The sequence below is a fragment of the Sminthopsis crassicaudata genome, chromosome 5, assembly GCF_048593235.1.
Source record: "Sminthopsis crassicaudata isolate SCR6 chromosome 5, ASM4859323v1, whole genome shotgun sequence".
In the NCBI taxonomy this organism is placed as follows: Eukaryota; Metazoa; Chordata; class Mammalia; order Dasyuromorphia; family Dasyuridae; genus Sminthopsis; species Sminthopsis crassicaudata.
This window is the reverse complement of record NC_133621.1, coordinates 24,216,181-24,237,617: the sequence shown is the minus strand read 5'-3', so window position 1 is coordinate 24,237,617 and position 21,437 is coordinate 24,216,181. Positions and strand designations below refer to the sequence as shown.

At 41.9% G+C, this 21,437-nt stretch overlaps 1 protein-coding gene across 1 annotated transcript; it reads right to left on the bottom strand.

The window, feature by feature from the left end:
• Window positions 1-2,756: 2,756 nt before the first annotated feature.
• Window positions 2,757-21,006, bottom strand: LOC141543194 (tripartite motif-containing protein 43-like). The gene is made up of 2 exons (XM_074268121.1): window positions 19,620-21,006; window positions 2,757-3,547 (listed from the first exon to the last, which is right to left on the bottom strand). The coding sequence occupies exons 1-2, from the start codon at window positions 20,610-20,612 to the stop codon at window positions 3,143-3,145; spliced, it is 1,398 nt and encodes a 465-aa protein (XP_074124222.1). The 5' UTR covers window positions 20,613-21,006; the 3' UTR covers window positions 2,757-3,142.
• Between the last annotated feature and the right edge of the window lie 431 nt (window positions 21,007-21,437).

Here is a 21,437-nt window from a genome sequence, read left to right as displayed (position 1 = left end):
ATACCAAATCTTTTTTTTTATTAATTTTACAATTATAAATTTTTTGAGAGTTTATATGCATGGGTAATTTTTTGCAACATTATCCCTTGTGCTCACTTCTGTTCTGATTTTCCTCCTCCTTACCTCCTCCCCCTCCCTTACATGACAGGCAGTCCCATACATGTTAAATATATTACAGTATATTCTAGATACAATATATGTGTGTAGAACCGAATTTTTTGTTGCACAGGAAGAATTGGATTCAGAAGGTAAAAATAACAGTTTACACTCATTTCCCAGTGTTCCTTTTCTGGATGTAGCTGGTTCTGTCCATCATTAATCAATTGGAATTGGATTAGCTCTTTTCTATGTTGAAGAAATCCACTTCCATCAGCATACATGCTCGTACAGTATCATTGTTGAAGTGTATAATGATCTTCTGGTTCTGCTCGTTTCACTCAGCATCAGTTGATGTCAGTCTCTCCAAGCCTCTCTGTATTTCTCCTGTTGGTCATTTCTTACAGAACAATAATATTCCATAACATTCATATACCATAGTTTACCCAACCATTCTCCAACTGATGGACATCCATTCATCTTCCAGCTTCTAGCCACTATGAAAAGGGCTGCCAGAAACATTCTGGCACATACAGATCCCTTTCCCTTCTTTAGTAGTTCCTTGGGGTATAAGCCCAGTAGTAGTATGGCTGGGTCAAAGGGTATGCACATTTTGATAACTTTTTGGGCATAATTCCAGATTGCTCTCCAGAATGGCTGGATTCTTTCGCAACTCCACCAACAATTCATCAGTGTCCCAGTTTTCCCACAGCCCCTCCAACATTCATCGTTATTTGTTCCTGTCATCTTAGCCAATCTGACAGGTATGTAATGATATCTCAGAGTTGTCTTAATTTGCATTTCTCTGATCAATAGTGATTTGGAACACTCTTTCATATAAGTGGATATAGTTTCAATTTCATCATCTGAAAATTGTCTGTTCATATCCTTTGACCATTTATCAATTGGAGAATGGCTTGATTTCTTATAAATGAAAGTCAATTCTCTGTATATTTTGGAGATGAGGCCTTTATCAGAACCTTTAACTGTAAAAATTTTTTCCCAATTTGTTACATCCCTTCTAATCTTGTTTGCATTAGTTTTGTTTGTGCAGAAACTTTTTAATTTGGTGTAACCAAAATGTTCTATTTTGTGATCAATAATGGTCTCTAGTTTTACCTTGGACACAAACTCCTCGCTCCTCCACAAGTCTGAGAGGTAAACCATCCCATGTTCCTCCAATTTATTTATGATTTCGTTCTTTATGCCTAAATCTTGGACCCATTTTGATCTAATCTTAGTATGTGGTGTTAAATGTGGGTGCATGCCTAGTTTCTGCCATACTAATTTCCAGTTTTCCCAGCAGTTTTTGTCAAATAATGAATTCTTATCCCAAAATTTGGGATCTTTGGGTTTGTCAAGATTAGATTGCTATTTTTATTCACTATCTTGCCCTGTGAACCTAACCTATTCCACTGATCAACTAGTCTATTTCTTAGCCAATACCAAATGGTTTTGGTGACTGTTGCTTTATAATATAGCTTTAAATCAGGTACACTTAGACCACCTTCCTCTGACTTTTTTTTCATTAGTTCCCTTGCAATTCTCGACCTTTTATTCTTCCATATGAATTTTGTTGTTATTTTTTCTAAGTCATTAAAATAGATTCTTGGGAGACTGATTGGTATAGCACTAAATAAATAGATTAGTTTGGGGAGTATTGTCATCTTTATTATATTCGCTCGGCCTATCCAAGAGCACTGAATGTCTTTCCAATTATTTAAATCTGACTTTATTTTTTGGCAAGTGTTTTGTAATTTTGCTCATATAATTCCTGACTCTCCTTTGATAGATATATTCCCAAATATTTTATACTATCGACCATTATTTTGAATGGAATTTCTCTTTGTATCTCTTGCTGTTGGATTGTGTTGGTAATGTACAAAAATCCTGAGGATTTATGTGGATTTTTTTTGTATCCTGCGACTTTGCTAAAATTCTGAATTATTTCTAATTGACTCATGCTTTCAAAGGATAATTAATCTGAGGTAAAGCATCTGCTAAATGACGTTTATCTGCTAGTTGGTCACAGGTGATTTGTATATTAACTCCAGTTTGTTTATTGCCTTGGGCTTGTTTTCTACAAAGTTCACTATATTCTGAAAGCCACAATCAGTTTTGCCAAGATTTTCAACTTGTCATTGTTAAAGATTTCAAATCACTAGTGCCAAATTCTCTAATATCCATTTTACATATGATGATTTAGCCCCATAAACAGTTCAATGCTTTTTCAAATCTTTGATTATTTCCAGATCCAAAGGCGTGTATCTTCTCCTTCCTTGACCTGAAGAGTCAAACTCTCGAATACCATGGTGTTCATTAATTTTTAAATCAGATATATCCTGCCCTTCCTCTTTAGCTTTAACTAGAGAGTTTGGTAATAATTTCATAGAAGTAGACAAAGCTGTTGCATGGGTGGTGCTGATGGTGTAACTGACCCTCCTTCTCTTCCTATTTCCTTTACCCATGAAGTACCAATTGAGGGGGAATGGTCATGAGATGCATGCAAAGATTCTGATAAATACCCTATTTCTACAAAGAATTGGAGAAGGAAATGGTCAGCGGGAAAACATTACACTCTCTTTTCCAAGCAGACTTCAAATGGGGAATCAGTTGGGCACAACGGGATAGAGTGAATAAAAACAAAAAATACACAGGAGAAAAGTAAATGTTAGCATTTATTTCATCTTTATTGTTAAGAATTGTTTATTGTAATTCAAGGGGAACAGGATTTGAAAACAGGTGTTGCTAAATCCTAGGAACAAAACAAAACAGAAATATATACAATCCATACCCTTCTTGTGAGGTTTTCATACCTCCTCCACCAGAATCAATTGATTGTGAAAACTCATAAACAGGCAGATCCATGGAGGACAAGAGGCCAGAACACTGTGGAATGATGTCCTTCAGCTTACTGGGTGGAAGACTATTGTCCTTTTACTGACCAGGAAGTCCCTTCTTCATGAAGTACAGGTGATGTTTATTCTTTTGCAGGGAAAGGTCAGGGAGCAGAGTGGTGGGTTGAGAAGTCCTGCTTATAGAATGTTTATTGAGATGAATGGCAGCAGGAACAAAGATGGGAGTCCACTGGACAGAGAGTCATGGGACCAGGCTTTGTCCCTGGAAGTGGGGGGCCAGGGCAAAAGATGGGCTTGACAGGGGCTGTGAAGGGAATAGAATAGAATTTATAAATAAGGGAACGCTGGAGAACGTTGTAAAAGCCCAGAGTGCCAGAGGAATATTGCAGGTACACCCCAATGCGAGGGAAAGGGCTTTTCACTCGATGGTTCAATGGCCCAGGATAGGTTCGTAAATAGTAATCTTCTTCCTTCTTGACACACTGAAGCAGGAACAGAGATGTACAGGTCACTTTCTTCCCACTCCTCCTCCTAGTCCTCAGGGAGGGGGTGTAGATCCCCAGGACCCACTGAGGTAGTTGAGCCACATCCACCTCCCAGTACAGACTGCCTGAGCTGAAGGCCTGCTCAGCAGAGACATAATGAAGAGGAAAGTCCTCAGGAGGCTTAGTCTCCTCTGGCCAGTCCTCTGCAGCCTTGGCACTCTTGCGATCCCCAGAAACGGAAACACAGGAATCAGCTGATGTGGGGTCCAGGGTGAGTTCCACTTGCAATCTCTTGAGAATCTCCATCAGGCCAGGGATGGGATGTTCTATCAGTTCTGGGGTGACAGCTTTGGCCCTTTGAGACAAAACAGCATCGATACTTCTCAGTAGGTGCTTGGAATCCTGGAGCAGATCCACATTGGGTTGGTGAGCTAGAGCCTGCAGCTCTAGCATGAAGTCCTGAAGGGTTTGCAGGTGCTGGGATAGTCTGTCCTGGTTGGCCTTGTGCTCTTGCCTTATCCTTTCAGGGACTCCTAGGGACTTCACCTCATCCAAAAGTAGAGTGTATATTTTGGAGTATTCCCTTGAAAACAAATTGCTCCAGTCAACAGCGGGTTTCTCCTCCTGGGCAAGAAGTTGCTCATCTTCCTCCAGATGATTCCCCAAAAGACTCCGAATGTGCTGGAGCTCCCTCCTGTATTTGTGAGCAGCCTCTTGTATTGGGGAGATCTTGTGAGCCCCATGCTCTGGGCTATCACCACATGTCACACACAGTACTGTCTGGTCCTCCTCACAGAATAGCTTGAAGGGTTTCTGGTGAGGGACACACTGGCTCTGTGCTTGAGTGCTCTGCATAAGCTTGAAGCTGATTTCTTTGCCCAGCTCAGTCAATTGTGCTAGGCGCCTGTTCACTAAGGGGATCTCCCCGTCCTGGGAAACTCCCCGGCATTCGGGACAGGAGAAAGCTGAAGCTTCACCTCTCCAGCTGGAGGAGAGACAAGCTTGACAGAAACTGTGCCCACATCCGATGGTGACAGGCTCACAGAAGTAGCACCTGCAGATGCTACAGGTGATCTCACTCTGCAGCTCCTTCAGAGGTTTCCCAGGGGCAGCCATTCTTTTCTTTCCAATTGCTTCTAGTCTGCAGCAGCCAGACGATGAGACTTGCCTTCAAAAAAAGCAGTGCTTCTGAGCACAAGGATGTTCTCCTTTTATAGGAGGTAGCCCCACCCCTTAGGCCCTCTGAGCAAAGGTGTTATTTCCCCTGGCCTGCCATCCTACAGAGCAACCTGGTAACTCTTCTTGATGGGGGCAGGCTTGAGTGCCCTGAGTTCACACCTCTGTCTGCCTCCTTTCATTGGACAGGTTTCACCAAAGAGATCTGTCTTTAAGTGGGAATGTCAAACAATTGTGGAGATTTTTATCAGTGGATTTTCATATCTCATTTTTCAGAGACTCTCTGCAGAGAAAATGGATCCTTTCCTTTCCCCTTCCACACTCAGTCGCTCCCCAGCAGTTATGGAGACTCATCTTCATTTTCCCATTGAACTCTCCTTATTGAGAAGCAGAGAATTCGAAATTCAAGGCCCCTCAAGTCATCCAACCCAACTACCCCATGAAGGACATCCCCCTTGAGAACATCCCCATCCTACTGATCAGCTAGTCAATTTCTTAGAAAATACCAAATCTTTTTTTTTTATTAATTTTACAATTATACATTTTTTGAGAGTTTATATGCATGGGTAATTTTTTGCAACATTATCCCTTGTGCTCACTTCTGTTCTGATTTTCCTCCTCCTTACCTCCTCCCCCTCCCTTACATGACAGGCAGTCCCATACATGTTAAATGTGTTAGAATATATACTAGATACATATGTGTGTAGAATCGAATTTCTTGTTACACAGGAAGAATTGGCTTAGAAGGTAAAAATGACCTGGGAAGAAAGACAAAAATGTTTACACTCATTTCCCCGTGTTCCTTCTCTGGGTGTAGTTGATTCTGTCTATCATTACTCAACTGGAACTGAATTAGATCTTTTCTTTTTCGAAGATATCCACTTCCATCAGAATCCGTCCTCATACAGTATTGTTGTTGAAGTGTATGATGATCTCCTGGTTCTGGTCATTTCACTCAGCATCAGTTCATATAAGCTTCTCCAAGAACACAAGACTGTGAAGAAGGCAATAAAGTTTTTGAACTTTGTCTCTGGCTATTCTCCTGGTAATTATTCTGCTGAAAAGAAGGCTGGTCCAAAAACCTCCACAAAACCAACCAGAACACTACATTTGGCGATGAATGTGGAGCTAAGGATTTATACTCAGCTGTCCAGTCTGACCGGATCCTGAGTTCAGTGGAAAAGTCCCTGTGACCCAGATATCAGGGTGAGTACAAAAATAGATAAGAAGGAAACTGTGAAGGGCTAAAATAGTGTTTCAGATGAAATGGTACAAATGTTTAGAAAGCAGACTTCTCCACCTCAAAGAAAATGTTTAGAAAGCATAGTCTCATGGTAACTTGGAAGGGATTCATTGAACTCTCTGAAACATTGAAATACACACCTCCTTGATTCTCTAAGGAAGGATAATTAGAACCAGACAAGTGGAAACTCTTGGAGAGCAATTCATTGAATATTGCAATGATAAAGGTCCTGATTCAATTTCTAAAGCAACCTTTTATACATATACAATTGGCTTTAAAGAATTATATAAGCATTACAATAAGGAAAAAGAAAGAACAGGAGGAAGAGGTTACTGATAAAATACTTGAAAAGCATGGAGAAGTAGACAAGAAAGGAGTTAAGTACAAGGCTGATGAAATTAACTATTGTGGTTCTTCACAGCTGAAGTCATTAGGGAATCCCCCATCTCATGACCCTCCTCCCTCAATTGGCCCTTCCTGGGAAGAGGAAGTGGGAGGAGGAGGAGGGGCAGTTACACCATCAGCACCACCCATGGAACAGCTCTGTCTACCTCTACTATTACAATAGTCTCTAGTTAAAGCTAAAGAGGAAGGGCAGGATATATCTGATTTAAAAATAAATGGACACCATGTTCTTCAAGAGTTTGACTCTTCAGGTCAAGAAAGGAGAAGATACCCGCCTTTGGATCTGGAAATAATCAAAGATTTGAAAAAGCATTCCACTGTTTATGGGGCTACATCTTTGTAGAAAGAAGGCCTTTACCAGATTCATTGCATGTAAAAATTTTCCCCAGTTTTCTGCTATCCTTCTTATCTTGCCAGAATTGGTGTTCCTTGGATAAAATTGTTTAACTTAATAAAATGACAATTATCCATTTATGTAAGGAACTTCTAGGAGAAGTTTGTTGGATTTCTAGTTAACTGCAAATTCTCAGAAAATAATTACTTCAAAATCCATTCAGCAAATTATTTAACATCGCTGTCTTGTTTAACTACTGGGGTCTATAACTTTCTTAAAATACCTAAAGTGGGATTATCTTGGATAACCTTGGATCCATAGGCAGATTCCTTCCTTTCCCTTTTCCTGACCCTGTAAGGAGCCAGAACTCTGTACAATAAGCAAGGATTTTTACAAGGTGCTAACTCAGTGGAATTGATGAGCTAATGCCTACTTAGTTTGCCATCATGATTGATTGTTCCCTACTTCAGTATGATTGATTTAACCTTACAACAAATTATGGTCCCCTAGTCATATAATGATTGGTAACTCCAGTATACTGGAATGATTTCTTTGCAATAGTGGATGTATTTAAGAGGGCATATTCAAACCTAGAGGGGACTTGAAAAGGCTAAGGAAGACAGAGGACTGAGGCTGGAGAACAAGCTCCCAGCCTCAGGGAGATATCAAGACAGAGACAATGGTTGTTTTCCTCTTGCCTCCCCCAAAGGAACTGAGACACATTCTGGAGCACTTCCAGAAAGCAAGCCCAGGTCCCAGGCAAGGACACAAGATTGTGAAGGAGGCAATAAAAGACTTGATTTTGTCTCTGTCTATTCTCCTCCTGATTATTCTGCTGAAAGGAAGGCTGGGCCAAAAATCTCAAAAAACCAACCAGAACACTACATTTTGGCGTTCAATGTAGAGCTTAGAATTTACACTCAGCAGTCCAGACTGACAGGATCCTGAATTCAGTGGAAAAGTCCCTGTAGCCCAGAAATCAGGGTGAGTACAAAAAGGAAACGGTTAAGGGCTAAACTAGTGTTTCAACTGAAATGGTACAAATGCAGCCTCTGCACCTCAAGGAAAGTGTTTAAAAAGCATACTCTGATGGTAAGTCGGAAAGAGATCATTGAACTCTTCCGAACAATAAAATGCACACTTCCTTGGTTCTCTAAGGAAGATTAATTAGAACCAGACAATCTGAAAGTAGTAGGAGTGCAATTAATTGAATATTGCAAGGATAATGGTCCTAATTCAATTCCTAAAGGAACATTCTATATATGTACTTTAATACAATTGGCTTCAAGGAATTATGTAAGTATTACAATAAGGAAAAAGAAAGAACAGGAGGGAGAGGGTACTGATAAACAGTTGAAAAGCATGAAGACATAGACAAGAAAGGAGTTAAATACAAGCTGATGAAACTAAGGAGTGTGGTGCTTCACAGCAGGGGCCATTAGGGAATTCCCCATCTCATGACCCTCCCCCCTCAATTGGCCCTTCATGGGTAGAGGAAGGAGGAGGAAAAGGAGGGGCAGTTACACCATCAGCACCACCCATGCAACAGCCCTGTCCACCTCTATGAGATAATTACAAAAGTCTCTAGTTAAAGCTAAAGAGGAAGGGCAGGATATATCTGATTTAAAAATTAATGAACACCAGTTTCTTCAAGAGTTTGACTCTTCAGGTCAAGAAAGGAGAAGATACACGCCTTTGGATCTGGAAATAATCAAAGATTTGAAAAAGCATTGAACTATTTATGGGGCTACATCATCATATGTAAAATGATATTAGAGAATTTGGCACTAGTGATTTGAAATCTATAACAAGGACAAGTAGAAAATCTGGACAAAACTGATTGGGGCTTGCAGAGTATAGTGAATTATGCAGAAAAAAAGCCCAAAACAATAAACAAACTGGAGTTAATATACAAATCACCTTTGACCAACTACCAGGTAAAAATCAATTTGCAGATGCTTTAGCTCAGATTAATTATCCTTTGAAAGCATAAGAGCCAATTTTTTATAGAAATAAGGCTTTATCAGATTCGTTGCATGTAAAAATTTCCCCCAGTTTTCTGCTGTCCTTCTTATCTTGGCAACACTGGTCTTGTTTGGAGAAAGTTGTTTAATATAATGAAAAATCATATTGATTATAATAAAAATCATCTGTTTATGCAAGGAACTTCTAAGAGAAATTGGTTAGATCTCTACTTAACTACAAATTCTCAGAAAATAATTACTTCAAAATCCATTCAGCAAATTATTTAACATCACTGTCTTTTTTAACTACTATGGTCTATAGCTTTCTTAAAATACCTAAAGTTGGATTTTCAAAATCTGTAATTTTCCTTTTTCTAATTTTTTTATTTATGCCCTCTGCACAGTGCTGGAGATATGAAACCCCCTTTCTCTGAATTCATCTGCATGTGACAAGAAAGCATGCCATGAAAATACCTATTTTAATTCTTCTTTTAAACATGAAGCTTCAGATAAAATGTAATGTGATTGAGTAATCTGAGAGAAAAAGACTGTGGGGAGTGACTACAATTCATATAGTTTCTCAAATTTCAATTGTGAAATTGAATTGTATATCCGCTAATGAGGAACAATGTCTGTTTGTCCTATGTGTCTGTGCCTCCATCATGATTCCTTAAAAGTAACTTCTTTCCTTGCTCAGACCAAGCCATAGAAAATTGGTTAATTAATGCAAGCACAAAAGGACCTTTTCTGACATTGGCTTTCCTACTCCCCCAGTATTCCAACTAATGGATTTTTGAATAAACTCCCATCCCAGGTGGATGTCTTGGGAAATGCTTCTTTTTATTGTATCCAAACAGTACGCTAAGTTATGATTTCAAACCTCAAGAGTATATTTTCCCGCTGGTGTCATATTCCCCCGAATTAGGATTGTTTGTACCCCTGACACCGAGAAAATTCCTCAGTAGGAAGAGCCAGGCCAGCACAAGAACAGTAGAGGGCTTTACTAAAGGAGATCCCCTTTTGGCCTTTCCAACTCTTTACAGAGAGGTTAGCTTTCATGTCCCCCTCACTGTGGCTAAGGCACTTAAAATTCATTGATTATCTTCAATCTGTCTGACAGAATCTATCTTCAAAGATACTGGGGGAAATGGTATTCTCTTTAAACCCACTTCCATGTATGAGAACTCTGCTCTTCCCATTGCTCTCTCAAGCTTTCCCTGCCCTACCCTGTGGACTCCTGTCAGTGAGGGATGGAAAAGTTTTTGTAAGTGTTGGAAAAAACCTGATCATCACGTGTTACCCTCTTTACCCAATGGCAAATACTTTATGAACATATTGACAACTGGATCCTTGGCCCCCCAAGCAATCCCTTTATTGCTACAAATGATACTGTTCCTAAGCTCTGTTGGGGGAAGATTTGTTTTCTCCTAGGTTTATTACCTTCAAATGACCCGCTCTATATCATTAACTAGCTTCACAAATCTTTCTCAGAATTCACTGGATAACTCACTTCCATTACCTCCTAGCCCATTCCTGCAAATCAGGGTCTAAATCCATTACTAGCAGGAAGTAGTTTCTGAATATGAGATCATGACTCCATATCCCAAAGGACCCTGGGCCCCACTTCATTAGAAGGACACTGATTATTGGAGTCAACAGACACTAACAAAATAACACCCAGTGTCTGAAGGGAGGAATAGAGAGAAGCTTGGAGAGACTTATATCAACTGATGCTGAGTGAAACGAGTAGAACTAGGGGATCATTATAAACTTCAACAATGATACGATGTATTCTGATGGAAGTGGATATCTTCAATATAGAGATGAGCTAATCCAATTCCAATTGATAAATGATGGACAGAATCAGCTACACCCAGAAAAGGAACACTGCGAAATGAGCCTAAACTGAGAGCATTGGTTTTTGGTTTGGTTTTGTTTTGTTTTGTTTTGTTTTGTTTCTCTAACCAGATTATTTATACCTTGAGAATACAATCCTTCCTTTGCAACAACAACAACAGAATGTGGTTCTGCACATATATATTGTACCTAGGATATACTATAAGATATTTAATATGTATGGGAATGCCTGCCATCTAGGGGAGAGGGTGGAGGGAAGGAGGGGAAAAACTCGGAACGGAAGGGAGTACAGGGAATAATGTTGTAAAAAAAATTACCTATGCATATGTACTGTCAAAAAATGTTATAATTATAAAAATTAATAAACAAAAAAGAAGATGAAGATCTTCTTGATCATGAAAAAAAAAATCAAAAAACAAGACAAATACACCCATATTCTGGCTGGGCACTTAGGGTAAGGGGAATAGAGAGGTTAGCATAATGGCTCCTTCCCTCAAGGAACTTGCATCTAATAGGAGAAATAAGCCTGAATAGGACAACTTGTTGGGAATAGGGTGAAGAGAATTCCTATTCTGGTAACAGTATGACTTAATGCCCTATAAGAACCCTTGTTCTGAGATCTGGGGATTTTGTAAAGTTCAGATCATCTCATACATGCCATTTTTGACAAGTGGATACCACTCATCAATTCAACGTGTATATACTAAGGACATACTTGTGTGCTAAGATTTGGCAACCCAAATTGAACATTTATCAAAAGTCTTCTAGCATCACAAAGCATCACAAAGTTCTTTAAGCCCGGAGGGAATTGGAACAGCAAACAGCAGTGAACCAAACTGCCTCTTTATTGGCACTTCATTGTGGAGCTAGCACATTTCATTTTCTGTTCAGTTAGGGCCTAGTCCAAGATATGTCTTGTGAGAAAACTTTACTCAGTCAAGGGAATTGGGGGAAATCTCATTGCATTGTCTGAATCTAGACCTGCATGATCAGGAAACTAGATTATTAAGCCTAGACCTTAACTGAAAAGGTGGGTTATGTTGACCAGAGAACCTCTCAGATCACAGATTTATGCAAGGACTTTTCTCACATTGGTTCATCTTCATCAACCGATATGTTTTATCTGAAAACTGGGCCCAATCTTGTCAGTCAGTTATCATTTCCATGTTTTTTGACTGTTCACAAACACTTGGAAGGGAGGAAGAGGACCTCTCTTTTTCTGATTTTAGGGAATTTTATTTGTTAAATATCCCCCCCAAAATTGGAACATCCTTAATCTTTACTCCAATTAGAAATCTGATTGCCTAATTTTGTATCCTGATTAAGTGTTTAGTTTTTTTTTAATTAATTCATCTTATTTGATTAATTGTTTTGACTCTGTCTCACTCTGTATTCAGGATCTATGGGCTGACTGATCAGTGGGGGATCCACTGACCTATTTCTCATGCCTCCTTTTATTTGGCTAATAAATCATACAGCTCAGCTTGACCCCTCAGCTATTTAATTAGCTTTCATAGACAGTGAAACATTTTCAGGTGTGGCCCACAATTACGACTGTCTGTCCCCTTCCTTTGAAGCACATAAAAAAATATTGGCCAAAAATCGTTAGCAAAGAATGAGAAATTGAGGGGATGCCCTTTACTTGGGGAATGGCTGAACAAGATGTAGTATAGGGTTGGGATAGAATACTACTGTGCTAGAAGAAACGACAAACACATTAGTGTGCAGAAAAACTTGGAAAGAATTCTATGACCTGATACAAAGTGAAGTGAGTAGAATCAAGAGATCATTGTACACAGTAACAGCAATATCATGAAAAAAGATCAGCTGGAAAAGATTTAGCTATTCTTTAAGAAAATTGTTTTTGTTCATTTTGTAACATTCCTTTAAAAAAAAATGGAGTCTTCAATTCTCTTCCTCTTTTTAAACCCTCCCCTAACCTGTTGTGTTATCGATTATATATGTAAGGTCATGGAATACCTATTAACCGTGTGGCCTCCCCCCAAAAGAAAAGGCAAGTATAATAATCAAGTAAAACTAAACATACTTTAATCTTCCCTCAGAGGTGGATAACATTTTCCTGAGGGGATCTTCCTAGTCCTCTTTGATCCTTGGATTGATTAGGGATCAATGATAAAAATGATTTTAAAAAAAGATTATCTATTTCTTTCATTGTTGACCATTCTGGCAATAATGCTTACTATGGATACTTTGTTCAGGTTCTGCTCCTTTCATTTTTCCTTCCTTCACATCAGAGTGATTCATACAATGAGCGCTATCTCCTCCCTCTATTTCCCGTTAGGTTCCTTCCTGGGGGCGAAGGCAGGACTTCACAGTTCTCTAGCTCAGAGTTGACACCTGGAGTTGACACCTCTAAAGGAGTTGACACCTTCGCAAGAGCTTGCTGATTGGTCTGTAAGCCCATTCTCCGGGAGGATTTAAGGAGCCAGGATTCCGGAAGAAGGGAATTGCAGATTCTGCGGTGGAGCTGACTGGGGACGCTTGGACAAGAGAAGATTCGCAAGAACCGAAGGAAAAGCAGAGAAAAATCCTCCTCCCGGAGAAGGCTTATAATTGAGAGCAGACAGGACACTCCATTGTGGCGCCCAACGCGGGGAGCTGTGCTGGAGGCGGCAGCAGCAGCGGAGGCAGAGGCAGCAGCAGCAGCAGCAGCGGCCTCAGAAGCAGCGGCAGGGGCAGCAGCAGCAGCGGCTTCAGAAACAGCAGCAGCAGCAGCAGTAGCTGAACGGCAGCGGCAGCAGCAGCTGCAGCAGCAGCAGCGGCAGCAGCAGCAGAAACAGCAGCAGCAGCAGCAGCGGCAGCAGCAGTAGCAGAAGCGGCAGCGGCAGCAGCAGCAGCGGCAGAGGCAGCAGCAGTGGCAGAAGCGGCAGCGGCAGCAGCAGCAGCAGCGGCAGCAGAGGCAGCAGCGGCAGCAGTAGCAGAAGCGGCAGCGGCAGCAGCAGCCTCCTGAGGAGCTTAACATGGCGGCGGGGGGGCCGGCGGCGGGGCGTCTGCGCGAGCAGCGGCGCTACGGCTTATCTTGCTGGAGCCTGGGCCAGGACAATCTCACCGTGCTGCACGTGAAGCTCACCGACACGGCGATCCGGGCGCTGGAGACCTACCAGAGCCACAAGCATGGAACTCCTTCCAGACCTTCCATTCAGTTCCAGGGATTCCAGGGGCTGCTCAGAATTCCCCAAAAGGATCGTCCAAAGGAAGTGCAGAACTTTGGCTTCTCCCTGTCCACCCCTGGCAAAGATCACCCTCAGGAAAGCTTTGAGTGCGTCCGCCAAACTGTCTCCACTTCTGGGGCCTCACAGCTCCACTGCCTGGGAGTTATTCAAGATCAAGTTACAGTCAGGGCAACAAAGGACTCCTCTCAAGGGCCAAGAGAAGGCAGGAGGCAGGCAGGAGAGGAATCCCGGAACCCAGGGACAAAGGTCAGCAAAGCCGGCGGACCCATTGCAGGAAGAAGAGAAGAAATTGGGAAAGCGCCTCCAGCTGGGCCACAGGCGGCCCCCGAGAGAAAAAGGGCAGCTCCTATTGAGCCTGCACCTACCCTCCGGAAGACCCAGCTGAAGGACAGTGTTTCTGGGCGACCCTACAGGGACAGGGTGATTCACCTCCTGGCGCTGAAGACTTACAAGAAACCAGAACTCTTGGCTCGATTACAGAGAGATGGCGTTTCTCCAAAAGACAAGGACTCCCTTGGAGCCATCCTTCAACAGGTGGCCAAGCTGCATCCCGAGGACCTCTCTTATTCCTTAAAGGATTCTGTATTTCAAGAGCTCCAAAAAGATTGGCCGGGATACAGTGAGACAGAGAGAGAGTCCCTGGAGTTAGTGCTATCGAGAAAACTGACTCCATCTCCCCAGAATGACTCCAGCACCAGCGCTTCAGAAGCTCCTCCATGTTCTAGGAAAGAGGCTGCGCCTTCTACTTCTCAGAAACGCCTCTTGGATTCAGATTTCATAGATCCTTTAAGGAATAAAAAACCTCGGATATCTCACCTGACAAATAGAGCTCATCCAACATGCAACGGTCATTTGAATTCCACCCCTCAAAAAACTGCTGGGGCTCCACCCCCACCCCCATTACCTCCTCCTCCTCCTCCTCCTCCTCCTCCTTCTACCCTTCCTTCTCCTCCTCCTCCTCCTCCTCCCCCTCCTTCTACTCCTTCTCCTCCTCCTCTTTCTCCTCCTTCTACTCCTCCTCCTCCACCTTCTACTCCTCCTCCTCCTCCTCCCCCTCCTTCTACTCCTCCTCCTCCTCCTCCTCCTCCTCCTCCTCCTCCTCCTTCTCCTCCTCCTCCTCCAACTGCTGCCAGCCCAACTCCACCACCTCTTCCTTCAACCCACCTTCCAGTTTCAAATCCTCCTCAGACTGCAAAGTCTAGCTCCAAGTCCCCTAGCACTCCAGAAGGCAGGGGGACTCAAGATCCGCCTATGGACAGCTGTGGTCCAAATGGTAGCATCTTTGAGCGCCAGCAGGACAAAGATACCTCTAGGACGTCTTTGGAAATCCCACCCCCTGATTCAATCCTGTCCAAGGGTCCAAAGCCCATGGAAGACAAGCATTCAATGGCACATAAAAAATCGAAAGAAAAATCTAAAAAACATAAGGAAAAGGACCCAATTCAAAAACAGCCCATTGAGGAAAAGGGGAAAGACCTTAAGGGGAAAGAGGAAATTGCCAAGCTAAATAGCTCTAGTCTGGATTCAAATGATGCAGTTAAAGAGGTTGGCCCTACCTCCACTGACCCTTCATCCACTATTGAACGGCCAGATTACTTAATAAAATATATTGCTATTGGCTCACATGAGCAACGCCAGAATTATACAGATGACTTCAATACAGACTATGATGAGTATAGAACTTTGCATGCCAGAATGGAGACGGTGGCCACAAGGTTTAGGAAACTTGATGCAAAACGTCAGCGTCTTTCTCCAGGCTCCAAAGAGTATCAGACTCTTCATGAAGAGGTCTTAGAAGAATATCAGAAGCTCAATCAGGCTAGTCCCAATTACCATGAAGAAAAATCCCGATGTGATTATCTTCATAACAAGTTGGCTCACATCAAAAGACTAATAGGTAAATTCGACCAACAGCACTAGACCTCTGCTTAGACCAGAAGATGTGAATAAACTTAAGCTTATTTATTTAAAATTTCAAATGAATTGCTGGAAGATTCTAAAATATTAAAACTTTGCCCTTTGAAAGTTTCACTATTAGCAAACTTTGGGTTACTTTCTTTTTAATTTTGTAATTTTTTTACAACAATATTTCTTGTATTCATTTTTTCCAAATCTTCCCCTCTCTCCCTCTACTCCCTCCCCTAGATGACAGGCAATCCCACACATGTTAAATGGGTTACAGCATATCCTAGATACAATATATGTGTGGAAAACCAAACTTCTTCTCGCACAGTAATAATTGTATTCTGAAGGTACAAGGAACCTGGGCGGAAAGACAATAGTGCAAACAGTTTACACTCAGCTCCCAGTGTTCTTTCTCAGGGTGGAGCTGTTTCTGTCCATCATTGCTCAACTGGAACTGAATTAGATCTTCTGTGTGTTGAAGAAATCCACTTCAATCAGAATACATCTTCATCCAGTGTCACTGTTGAACTGTATATTGGTCTCCTGATTCTGCACATTTCACTCAACATCAGTCATGTCAGTCTCTCCAAGCCTCTCTGCATTCATCCTGCTGATCATTTCCTACAGAGCAATAATATTCCATAACATTCATATAGCATAATTCACCCAACTATTCTCCAATTGATGGGCATCCATTCAATTTCCAGTTTCTACCCGCTCTAAAAAGGGCTGCCACAAAGATTTTGGCACATAAAGGTCCCTTTCCTTTTTTTTACTATTTCTGTTTTTTTTTAAATTAATTTAATAATTATAATTTTTCTGGCAGTACATATGCATGGGTAATTTTTTTTTTTACAACAGTATCCCTTCTATTCATTTTTACTAATTTTCCCCTCCCTCCCTCTACTCCATCCTCTAGATGACAAGCAATCCCACACATATTAAATGTGTTACAGCATATCCTAGATACAATATATGTGTGGAAAACCAAACTTCTTCTTGCACAGTAAGAATTGTATTCTGAAGGTACAAGGAACCTGGGCGGAAAGACAATAGTGCAAACAGTTTACACTCAACTCCCAGTGTTCCTTCTCTGGGTGTAGCTGTTTCTGTCCATCATTGCTCAACTGGAACTGAATTAGATCTTCTCTTTTTTGAAGATATCCACTTCAATCAGAATATTTCTCCATACACTATTGTTGTTGTAGTGTACAGTGTACAGTGTACAGTGTAGTGTAGTGTAGTGTTGACATGTATAGCGATCCACTTGTCAGATTGGCTAAGATGACAGGAACAAATAATGATGAATGTTGGAGGGGATGTGGGAAAACTGGGACACTGCTGCATTGTTTGTGGAGTTGTGAAAGAATCCAGCCATTCTGGAAAGCAATTGGGAACTATGCCCAAAAAGTTATGAAACTGTGCATACCCTTTGATCCAGCAGTGCTACTACACACAGAAAATTCAATGAAGATGCTTTGTTTGTTGAACTATTTATAAAAAAACAAACAAAAAAAAAACACTTTATTCCTTAAAATAAGAGATAAATCTGTTTTCTGTTATTCCTTACTGGACCGTTTTTAGAAAATTTCAAACTTCAAGTTACTGGTGGAATTTTAGGAGGCCATTGTGTGTCCCTTTCTCGCTTTTAAGATCTCTTTGGGATACAAGCCCAATAAAAACACTGCTGAATCAAAGGGTATGAAATTCAATAGCCCTTTAAACATAGTTCCAAAATGGCTAACTAACTCTTTTAGGGTGCTGTCCCTTTCAGGATTCAGACTGCCAGCTAAGGGTATATCCAAATCTCATAGGAGGTTTCCTTTCTTCTGGTCAATTCCAACATTAATTATTAAAACCCTTTTCTATGCTCACCTAACTCTATTTAATATTTACCTTTCCTGGTGTGTATAGGATCTCTTCACTTTGTCTATAACCTCTTCCCTAAATGAATCTACTTTTTGCCAAAAAGAATGGCCAATGTGAATTCTCCGCATGAACAAACTCCAACTTTTGGTCCCTCTCATCATCAGCGGTCTGCATTACCCACATCCTATTGGTGCTTAAAACCCTTGGCCTTCTTCTTAACAAAAGCCAAGCAAGAAGCATCCCACCATTTGTCCTGCTACTCAATTCCTACTCCTCAACTCAAGGTGGGGAATGATTAGAAGTCCAGCAAACACATGATGCTGGCCTTCTGCCTTGCCTACATGCAAGTGCTGCCAGTTTTCAGTCCCATTCCTCCAGGTGGTGGAGCTTTATTGGGGAGATCCAGTGATTTTTGTCCCTCCAAGCTTCATGGATCATGTAGCAAAACTGGGGGCTAGTGCCCAGATTTATTCGGAGATGTCCTAAATCAAGTTGTTTTTCAACTTCTGGTGAGGACTCCACGTTTCTCGAACAGATCTTTAAGCTTCGGCTAGGAGAATGTGACAGGAATGGGAGAGGCTGCTGGATGGCAGATTGTGTATGGGGAGGTTTAAGGGGTGTTTGCGTCCCTGACATTGCTAAGGAAACTCATGTAATATCTGGTCATCTAAGATTAAAAAGGGACCTTTGGTCTGTTTTGTTCCTGTCTCTGTAATCCCATTTTTGTTGGTCTGTGACAGTTTGCCTAGTCTTTGCAATTCAAATTCACCTAAGTTTTCTTAGTTTAAGGTTCTCTCCCTTGAAGAGAGATTCATTGTCCAAGCCTGTCTTGATTAGATTGCCACTCTTCTTGATTAAGATCCTTATGGCTTTAGGCTAACAGCTTCTCTAATGTACAGGAGGCTCCTTTCTTTCTAGATGGGGACTGTCTGTGTCCCAAGCTCTAAAATCCTCCTCTCGAACCCCCAGTAGATAAAAGGGTATGGCTTATCATTCAAGGCATCCTGTACCCAAGGAAACCCTCTTCCCTTCAACCCTTAATTGCAGAAGAAATGAATGAGAAAAGAGAAGAAAATTGTTGTAACTTGAAAGGAAGTTTGATTCCACCTTAAAATGTGAGGTCTGTGTGTGTTTATATCAGAATTCTGATTTGTATTGTATGACAGAATTAAATGAAATAATTACTATTAAAAGGAATGTGCTACAATTTTGAAGTTGTTTATTCTGGGTACAAAATCTTAGAAATATGGGTGCATTAATCCATAATACTATACATATATCCATAATAATATACATAATACATAATCCAGTATTACTACTGGAAATTTAAATCTGTATTTGATTGAATTCTAAGCTAAAAAACTGGGTGTAGTAATGATGCCACATTCTCTCTGGTAACTTATTGAAAAAGGTCACATGTTTGTATCTTCTAATTAGATGAAATGTTTAAGGTGTTAATGTTGCTTTCTAAGTTGTATATTATACACATTGTTAAAATTATATGAGCTATATATGAAGAATTCTGTTAGTCCTCCTGGACATGAGTTTTGTTTTTGTAAAAATTTCATTCAAAATTATTTAAGTGTCACCTATATTCTGAATTTCAGAATCCGAAATTCATTTTAAAACCTAAAACTCAGAAATGTGTACAGGACAGTGAAAAACATTATCTAGATTTTATTTTTGGATGAAATAGCTCTACCTGCCCCCTCCCCCATTGGTTGGGGGAAGTGGAAGAAAAACTCACAGGTGATACTTTTTCTCCTTCAGGGAAGGCTGGAAATACAGTGAACACAGCCAGGGAGAAGGTGAGAACTCCCTGGAGAAATGTTCATTGAGAGGAACAGCAGCAAGCTCAAAGATGAGAGCCCACTGCACACAGAGTCATGGGACCAGGCTTTGTTCCTGGAAGTGGGGGTCCAGGGGAAAAGATGGGCTCGACGGGGGCTGTGAAGGGAATAGAATGGAATTTATAAATAAGAGAACTTTGGAGAACATTGTAAAAGGCCAGAGCCCCAGGGGAATATTCCAAGAACACCCCAACCCGACGTAGAGGGCCTTTCATTCGATGGTCCAATGGCCCAGGATAGGTCTGTAAATAGTATTCTCCTTCTTTCTTGACACAGCGAAGCAAGAAAGCAAAGTCACAGGAGTCCATGTCCCTGGTCCTTTTCCTCCTCAAGTAGGGGGTGTAGATCCCCAGGACCCACTGAGGCAGTTGAGACACATCCACCTCCCAGTACTGACTGCCCGAGCGGAAGGCTTGCTCAGCAAGCACAGCATGGCAAGAAGAGTCCTTAGTCTCCTCTGGCCAGTCCTCTTCAGCCTTGGCACTCTTGAGGTCCCCGGAAATGGAAACACAGGAATCAGCTGATGTGGGGTCCATGGTGAGGTCCACTCGGAATCTGTAGAGCATCTGGAGCAGGCCAGGGATGGGATATTCTCTCAGTTCTGGGGTGACAGCCCTGGCCCTTTGGGCCAACACAGCCTCGCTCCTCCCCAGCAACTGCTTGGCATCCTGCAGAAAATCCAGATTGGCTTGCTGGCCCGCTTCCTGCAGATCTTGCAGGAGGTCCTGTAGGCTCTGTATGTGCTGGGATAGTGCGTCCTGGCTGGCCTTCTGCTCTTGACTTATCCTTTCAAGGCATCGGTTCTCTTCCTCCATCAGCAAGTGGTGCAGTTTGTGGAATTCTCCCCTGATCATCCAGTGCCAGTCAACAGCAGGTCTCTTCACCTGAGCAAGAAGTTGCTCATTTTCCTCCAGATGTTGCTTCAAAAGACTGTGAATGTGCTGAAGCTCCCTACCATATTTGTCAGGAGCCTCTTGTACAGGGGAAATTTTGTGAGCCCCATGCTCTGGGGTTTCACCACATGTCACACACAGTGTTGTCTGGTCCTGCTCACAGAATAGCTTGAAGAGTTTCTTGTGAGTGACACACTGGCTCTGTCCTTGAGTGCTCTGCAAAATCTTGGAGCTGAGCTCTTTGCCCAGCTCAGTCAACTCTGCTAGGTGCCAGTTCACAAGCAGGAGTTCGCTGTCCTGTGAAACTTGCCTGCATTCAGGACAGGAGAAAACTTGGGCTCCAACTCTGCAGCTGGAGGAGAGACAAACTTGACAGAAACTGTGCCCGCACCCAATGGTGACAGGTTCACACAGGTAGCCCCTGCAGATGCTACAGGAGATCTCCCTCTGCAGTTCCTGCAGAAATTTCACAATAGCAGCCATTCTCTCTCTCTGATCTGCAGCAACCAGAGGAAGAATCTTCCTTGACAATGAAGGCAGAGCTACTGAGCACAAGGATGCTCTCTCCTTTTATAGGAGGCATCGCCACCCCTTAGGCCCTCCCAGCAAATGTGTGAACTCCCCTGCTTTGCCATCTTGTAGAACAACCTGGTAACTCTTCCTGAAGGGGGCAATCTTGAAGGCCCTGAGTTCACATCTCTGGTTGGCTCCATTGGATAAAAGGGTTCAGTCAAAGTGAGGATGCACCTTTTCCTCTAAGGAGGAATGCTTTGTAAACATGAACATTTAGCTCAATGGACTTTTAAATCTGATTTCTGCACAGATTATCTTGGATCCATAGTCAAGCTCATTCCTTCCCCCTTCCTGACCCTGCAATGAGCCAGAACTATGTAGAACAAACAAGGATTCTTAGAAGGTGCTAACTCAGTGGAATTGATAAGACAATGGTTATCTAGTTTAGCACGGTGATTCTAGTTCTCTACTTCTCTCATAGTTCTCTAGTGTGCTGTAGAGATGTAATGGTACTTAGGTGTTTAAGGGCAGACAGACATAGGCTTATCTGAAAAACAGAGACATAGAAGAGTCTCAGACAGAGACATAGAGAAGAATTGGGACGCCATCATTGACCAGCCTCATGGTGGTTCTCCTGCCTTTATTACTGTTTAACTGAAAGTCCAAGGCCCTTCTTGAGACCCTCCAGAGAACTAGCCCGGACATTACATGTTGGCGCCCAAAGGGGGCAATGAAAAAGCACACTACATTTTGTGGCTCTGGACACAAGAAGTTACACTCACCAGTTTGCCTGAT

Bases quoted from the DNA above. Each gene is read 5' to 3' on its own strand.
- LOC141543194 (XM_074268121.1), bottom strand. From the start codon at position 20,612: ATGGCTGCTATTGTGAAATTTCTGCAGGAACTGCAGAGGGAGATCTCC. The intron at 3,548-19,619 runs GTGGATGTGTCT...CTGTACTGGGAG, and splicing joins CGGGCAGTCAGTACTGGGAG to GTGGATGTGGCTCAACTACC.